This window comes from Eucalyptus grandis, chromosome 9 (assembly GCF_016545825.1).
Source record: "Eucalyptus grandis isolate ANBG69807.140 chromosome 9, ASM1654582v1, whole genome shotgun sequence".
Classification (NCBI taxonomy): Eukaryota; Viridiplantae; Streptophyta; class Magnoliopsida; order Myrtales; family Myrtaceae; genus Eucalyptus; species Eucalyptus grandis.
The window spans coordinates 41,285,808-41,293,984 of NC_052620.1; the positions used below are offsets into that span (position 1 = coordinate 41,285,808).

General features: G+C 41.5%; 1 protein-coding gene across 1 annotated transcript; it reads left to right on the forward strand.

Annotated features, from left to right (window-relative positions):
• The first annotated feature begins 6,003 nt into the window (after positions 1-6,003).
• LOC120288561 (NAC domain-containing protein 100-like) lies at positions 6,004-7,319 on the forward strand. The gene is made up of 4 exons (XM_039302625.1): positions 6,004-6,262; positions 6,369-6,445; positions 6,566-6,685; positions 7,038-7,319. Exons 1-4 carry the CDS (start codon positions 6,004-6,006, stop codon positions 7,317-7,319), a joined length of 738 nt encoding a protein of 245 aa, XP_039158559.1.
• Positions 7,320-8,177: the final 858 nt, after the last annotated feature.

Below are 8,177 nucleotides of genomic sequence, written 5' to 3' on the forward strand. Positions count from 1 at the left end.
GTCCAAGTAATTCTACCAGGAAAAAAAGGGAAAGACCGGACGACAAAATAATGTTAGTAACCACCGAATCCTGTGGTAGTCATAGGATCAAATAGCTTCATACTCTATTAAAAGACATGAATTTCGACCAGAAAACCAACTTGCAAACTGGTAAATGCGGAGAAGGCGGACAAAAAAGAAGCTGACAGCGGAGACAGAGTGCTGGTCAGTCAAACAAGCGAATGATCAAACACCCAATACACGCAAGTTGGCGGTTAGTTCTCCAGCAAGACAGATATTCCTCGCAGACCAAAGTCACGCATGGTCGGAAAGCTCGCTCCCCTTTCATACCTTGAAAGAAGAAATCACTCGAAGTTACAGAGAAATCCCAGGTCCTCTGTTTCTCTCGCCAGGTGTGTAAAGAGTTCCACAACGACCGAGTCTGGTGTGGAAATGGACAAGGAGAGAGAGAGAGAGAGAGAGAGAGAGAGAGAGAGAAACAATTCGGAGTCTCGCGAAAGCGATGGCGCTTGGCGCTTGGCTTTCGATCACCGCTTAAATTCTTTGTTTTGGGGGCCTTCACGTCCGGACAAAAAGAAGGGACTGCAACTGTGAAGTCGACGTTGAAATTGCCGGCCGCGTCAAGAATTTGAGCGGTCTCGTACACTGCGTCCCTTCGAATTCGACTAAGCTTCCTTGTTCTCAATCATTGCTATTCGATTCGAGGAACAACTCACTGGGGGGGTTGTGGAGTGACGGTGGACGACTGTCGGGAAGTGATTCCTTCGCAAGTTCAAGCGCGCTTTGACTTCGGGCGCTCCGGATGGCAAATTGAGAAAAGACAAGCGACAGCATCACCAGCCATCAACCCCGTTGGCCTGAGGCGTAAACCTCTCTCGTTAAATTCAATGCCCAAGGGAAATGATACGACAAGCGCCCTTGTTTTCGTCATATAAAATGATTCGACAAGCCACATGAATCATCATGCTTACCTCAATCTCCATTGTCGAAGTCCCACGGTGAACAACAGCACGAGGATCGAGCAGCTACTCTCAATGTAAAGACATACATTCGGCTTTACCGAGGTCTCCTGATTGTTTGGGGTCGCAGTCCACCTCAATCCCGCCTCTTTACTGTTACTTTGCTTATCATAGGAAGCAGTGATGAGCTCGTGATCACTGAGCATATGTGTATAATCTAAGCACTGGCGGCTGCCTCCGAGGATCACTCTAAGGGCTGGCCGTGCTCTTTTCTCGTACTTTCTGAGGACCGGTTTGGGATGGTTGGGGCGGTACCTGGTGATGCCATTTTGCTCATCGACCGCCTCCAACCTCAAGAATGAAAGATTGCTTGGTGACGATTATAAAAAAATTTCCGTTAGCCGTACGTTGCAATGCAATATTCTTGACATACTCTTTTCGGAAACTAGGGAACGCTTGGAAAATGGAGAGTATACTCCAATTTCTCTCGGGATATCGAGCCATGCGAAAGGAGGGAGTGTCCCCTCGAAGTGACTTGCTCGATCTACGTCCTTTGCTCTTATTCACTTCATTCGTTGAACTCGTCATGGAGTTGGACCTCTCGCTTTTGACATCCGTATGCTTCCCTCGATCCATCCTGAATTGTTCAGAAATTGTTGCTCCAAGGAAATCGAGTGCTAGCCCTGATGTCCTTGTCTTCTTTACGGGTAGATATCCTCCATTCATGTTGATACATACGTCGTTCTGGCTAATACAATGGATTGAATGTTTTAATTTTTCCCCCTTCCCCTTGAGTTGGTGAGGGTTACCAGCCAACCCTCGTTGGCCACAGGCAAGGGCCACGATGCCCTCGCTGGCTCTGGATAGGCCTGCGACGCCCTCACTAGCCAGGGCGTGGGCTCACAGCCCCTCACCCAAATCTGGCAAGGGGGTCTAGCCAAGGGCCACAACAGCCCCAACCAATTTGGTCAAGCGAGGGCAGATCGGGTAAGGGTGTTGCGGCCCTCACCTGAGCGGCGAGAGCATCCTAAGGGGAGGGAAGGAGGAAAAAATTAAAGAAAAAAAAAAGAAAAAAATTATTTAATTATTATTTTAAAAATGTCTCATCAGCAGTAGCAGTGTCACGTTAGCACTAGCTGCCTAAAATTGGCCGGATGACTCAATTGGCACAAATGCAATGAGTACTAAATTGGTACAAGTATAATAAGTTTGGGATTTTTTGATAATTCTCCTTGAAAATATCCTCTTATCTTGTATGACACAACTCCACAAAGGGAAGATGTATTTTACGTCCATTCTTGGATATGCTTTTTAGGTTTAAATATGTCCCATTTCTAATGTCGCCTCTACGTCTCATTAATCTCCCCAAAAAAATTTCGAGCCGTTATGTGGGGTTAACATGGAGACCGGTAACAAACTAATACTAACTCTTGTATACAATACGTACTAGTATTTGTATCTGCGCTTTGCGCGGGTTTTCTTTACAAAGAGATGATTAAGTGAATTTCGATGCATATTTTTACTAAAAGATATCAAAGTTAGACTGATTAAGTATGCGAATTTTGATATCCAATTTCGTTTACTGCCAACATTCTTGGCATGAGTTGCGCAAAAATATATCTTGCCAAGAAAACTAATTCTTTTCATTCGATCGGTTTGTTTTTTCAGGTGCGGCCGGATAAGAGTTAAATTATTACTTATAGAAAAGACTTTCAAATCATCATGCAATGAACTTTCCACAATACGTCTAAATGTCAAAGGTCAAGGCATAATTTAGTTTCCGGTATCTAGGGCAATTTCTTGGTAAGATTGTTGACTACTAAAGAAAAGCACCACTCTCTATGGAGATATGGATCTCATTGCATTCAATCGGAAGACCCACAACATCTCTAATAAAAGCTATTCTACTTACAAAAATCGATTCTCGTAAAATTGAGAGTAAGACGGCATCGTTGAATTATTTTTCAAATATCTATTCATCATTATAACTTCAAAAAAATTAAAATAAATATATCGGTTATACAATTAAATCCATGCCACGCGCCCATATAAAGTTACATTCAATATAAGACCTAAAACCTGCAATTCTATGAGAATCTAAAAGAGAACCGGAAAAGGAGAAACGTGACAAACGAACTTTTTTAGCTATATAAATATAAACATAAATTTTTCCACACCCAACCACGGGCAGTGCAATTGGTGTGCATTCTCTCCCTTATCGCCAAAGTCGAAAGTTCAAACTCTCTCGTTGCTAAAGTATCTTAAGTGGGGAGGCCCCACCGGGCACTGGTGGGTTGTGTGAACCCGAATCGAATAAGCGAAAGGGGGCTCCGGCGAATCAATCACACATGGGCTGCCTTCAAATTAAGAGTTTACTTTCTGTTTGAGAAATCCCATATTAAATATGATGCTTAGAAGCACATCGTTTTTTTTCAATATAGCACCCCAAAATAGTGGAGGCACAAGTCGTTTTTTCCAAGCATAACACATAAGTAAGGCAAATTCATGTTGTTATATTTGATGCTGGACCATTCCGAGACAACATTGATTATATGAAAGTGTTACTGATCGCATAGTTACTGACTTTAGTAACCATACCGATACTTCGATAGCCGCGCATTTGAAGGGTGTCCACATTCATTGGATCAAGTAAGTTTTGGATACCTACACCCAACAACATTTATTTATTATATTTTCAAGATTTAGTAAATGTTGTTTAAAGTTTCCAAAGTCCTTATTTAATTGGCGATTCTATATGAGTCATTTTGTCTTTCGAAAGAGTCTTAGTAATTGCTAATGCTTGGGTTGTTCCAAACGTGTCTATATAAGCATGCTATGATGAATAAGAAAGTAGACTTGATTTGAATGATATTCATTTAGCCTTTAACTTGAGAACAAGAAGGATTTTTTTATTGTGCTCTTATCTCTTAGATTGATTCCTACAAGTAACTAGTGACTTATCCAATCTAGTTCTTACTTATTTTACCTCCTATCTTTCTACACTTTCTCGGACATCAATATTGTTGTAGAAACATTTATACTATGCAAAATGGGATGATTAATTTTTTTCTAATTAACATAAAGTAACACGTCTAATTAATTTTAAGGGAAGCGAGAGGTAAGGGAGCGTCGAGACGATGTCACTATACATGGGAATTCCATTCTACCAGACTTTATTATTTATTATTAATGGACATATGTACGATAAATTCGTCAGCAATATAGTAAGCGAAAAGGAGTAAATAATGAAACATGTGGGGGGAAAGAATAACCTCACTGAAAGTGCCATCGCATGTGGGTCCCGGAGAAAAAGTTCGACCCTTTGGGAGCAAGGCTTAGAACTTCCACAAGAAGGTCCAAAAAGATTTTTAGTAATTATATTTTCCACATGAGGACAATAGTGGTCTAATTTCGATCATTTTTTTCCTTTCAATATAAATAAAATAAGACCATATGATAAGATTCCTCGTCTGATGGAACAAAAGCGATTATATAAAATTCTATAAAAAATACACCATACCTTAAAGTTGAGTATATGTTCATGCATGCATTTTAGGACATATGAACTTCGTTAGTGTCCCAATTGGATTAATCCCCGCTCTAAAGGGTTATATAGCTGTGAGAATTCATACATACTAATCTTGATTATCTAATGAAAGAAATGATCAACTAGGGGTGAAGACTTGATGCCAAGTACGTAACCCTAGTTTTGATGAGAAAATCACTAAAAAATCATAAACCTATTGTAATTGTGTCAATTTAATCATAAATTAATTTTATTGGTCAATTAAGTCATAAAATTTTTTAATCGTGTCAATTTAGTCCTTCCTACCAAAATTGGCCAACCAACATTGACGTGGGCTAGCGACCAAAGCCGGCAACAATTTTTTAATAATTTTTTTTTTTGAATTTTTTGAATTTTTATCTTTTTTGCTTCTTTTTTTCCTCCTCCCTCTTTCTTCCTTTTGGCTTCAAAGCAATCGGCCGAGGGCTGGTCGATCACCAGACTAAGGCGGCCAAGCAAGCTCACCTCGCCATCATTGGGCGCGAGGGCAACTCGCTTGCCCACCACTAACGAGGTGAGCCCTCGCCGAGATCCTATGAGGGGACCTTGCCGTCGCTGGGTTTGGTGAGGTGAGCCCCTCGCCGAATCTAGCAAGGGGGACCTCATTGTCAATGGACCAAACGACGACAGGGCCCCCTCTTTGGGTCTAGTAGGGACTTGCCTTGCCAATAGTCAAGCGAGCTCAACCTTGCCAGCAATGGCGAGGCGAGTCACTGGCCACCCCAGTTGCAAATTGCAAAAGAGGGGAAATCGGTCATATTAAAATTACCTTATGGGGAGGTTCGTTTGAGGGATGAAGGAAAAAAAAAACATAAAAAGAAGGAAAAAAAAGAAGATCAAAATTAATAAATAAAATAAAATAAAATAAAATATTATTAAAAATTACCACATCAACGCTACTTGTGATTTTGGGGCCGGAAGGATTGAACTAGCACGACAGAAAAGGTTTTGATTCAATTAATTAAAAAATAAGTTTAGGATTAAATTAACATAATTATAATAAGTTTAAGATTTTTTTGGTAATTTTCGTTAGTTTTGATTCATGGGCTGAGAAAAAGATTGATGGATGCCGAAAAGAGGAGGCTGATTGGACTTTGGCATGTCGTGTGAACGCTCTTGATCATGCATATGGGGTCCAGCAATCAGCTTCCTCAAGTATGCTAAAAGATATTCCTACATAGGACGAAGTGGTCCATTCATGGGTGAACAGTGTGGTCTTGCACTTCTCAAGCAAGGGAGACAATTTCACTTCTGAAGGAAGGCGAACATTAAAAATATAAAAGAAAAACGTAAACCAAGTGACGTCAGTCAATGAGTCAAGGCACTATTTCACCCTATAAATTCCCTCACTGGGCCGATGTTAATCCTACCGCTCTCCCAAATCCACACACAAAATCTCTGTCCTCTGGTCTTCTTCTTCTTCTTCTTCTCTGCTTGCACGAGTTGGGAAATCAAATGGAAGACACGATCTCAGAAGTCATGAGCATACTCCCTCCAGGTTTCAGATTCCATGCCACTGATGAGGAGCTTCTGCTCCTTTACTTAAAGCCCAAGATTCTAGGGCAGCCTGAGGAACACTACTCCAACATAATTCCGGAGATCGATGTATGCGAATCGGAACCATGGCAATTGCCCGCCATGTTCGATCGCAAGTTCAACAGGAAGGAGCTGTTCTTCTATTGCCGCGTGAAGCGCAAGTATGTGAACAGCAGGCGCTCCGACCACACGACCAGAGCCGGTTACTGAAAGTGACCGGCAAGGAACGCGCCATCCTGGAGTGAGGACACCAACGAGCAGTTAGAATCAAGAAGACGTTGGTGTTCTATGAAGGTCGCGTACCTCAGGGCAAAGAACCAACTGGGTCATGCATGAGTATCACCTAAATTCCAAGTTTTTGGGCGGTAATCACGCCAAAGGCGAGGTAACAATTTTGGCTCTCATTCATTTGAACAGCGCAATTGATTATGAATAACAATTGAGACATGCTTTCTAGTAACGGTTGTTTTTCTGTTACTGATGTTGCTGATGCATATATTTGCAGATGCTACCATATGTGGCATGTCGGATCAAGAACAAGAAAGACAAGAAGCTGACGATGGGGCATGCTCCAGCAATCAGCCCAGAAGTCTATTCAAGTAGTCCTCTCACAAGCGCTAGCAATGTATCAGACCCCCTGTGAATCAAGAAGGGGATTTGCTGAGCTTCTGTAACACCCCCTAACAGTGAAGTTGTTGATAACCAACGAGCTGCTGATACCAACCCGAGGTGAGATATGCGTGTTTTATCCTGTAGAACTTTATGTGGGGTCAGATTTAGTCCCAAGTCCTGTAGGGCATATCAAAGTCACAGAGACTCATTGGTTTTCTATGGCCAAAATACTAATGACTGCAATATCACATAAGCAACATCTGGGGGACTATTTTCGTTTCATACTTCAAGATTGTTTCTGTAACAAAAGAAGGAAACATACTTAAGATGTGTTGGTTTATATAATCTACATGTTTTGAATGCAGATGTCAATGGGAGAAATTATGGATTCACTATGCCCAATTCAGCGACTGGACGATCGTTTACCAGACTACAACAACACTCCAACCTTTCAGCCACAGGTAGAAGCAGGAGCAGAGGAAGAGGAAGTATGGTCGTCCTACTTAGATTTCTCATATGACAACAACGGGAATGAGTTCGACTATGGACGCATCCTATCTCCATGCAGCAACTCGGCAAACTTTTCCGGTTGGGCTGCGGAAATGTTAGAGGACTTCTCCACAGCATCCTACAATGGTGGAGCATGATTTGGAAGGAGTGAGCGTGCGTTTTTTTCTTTTTTACTTACTTCTGATGTATCAAGTATTGCGAGTGTAGCTTGAAGTGAAGTGAAACATGTAGTTTCACACCGTGCGAGTCCTGGCTTCAGAGTCGTGCTTCTTCTTTTGTTTCAGGTTGTGTTTTCGGCTGATGGGGATGTAACATACTTAAATAAATGTGTTGGTTATTCAGGTATTTCTTTAATTTTTGTCCTCATTGATGATGATCCTAAATTGGTGGATGTGAAGGTGGATGTGAAGGTGGATTGTCTGCTGATTGATGTAATTGGTAGAACGATTAATGCTGTGGAATCTGGTAGTGGGAGTGCGACGGGTGGGATCAATCAGAAAAGGCCAAGAAAGAAAGAAAGTGAAATCTTTTTTGACTTTGGTGGGAAAGAAAATTCAACTTTTCTCCAAGCCTTCCAAAGGAAGGCCTTGAAACTTGGGTGACAAGAGTGAATATAGACTTTGGCAGGATAGAATCTGAACACCAAGACCTTCCCAGAGGAAGGCCTTTGAAACTTCCTCCACAAGTGTGAACATTACATACATGGAAAGAAAGGCCAACGATATATTGATATTTCCCACTCAATAGTAATGGCCACGGCTGTGCCAAGGCGGCCCGTGAAGACCTGGCACTTTTACGAGTCGTGCCAAGCACAACCTGTGATAATGACTGGCTATGTTAGCTTACGTGGCAACAATTTTTTTTTTTTTTTTTTTGGTAAGGTAAGATTAGTATTAACTTTTAACCAAACGGAATTTTACAAGAAAGAGATCTCGACATCAAAAAGCTTACACTCTTGGAGACAAACAAGTCATAAAGAGTGAAAGGTGCCAGTA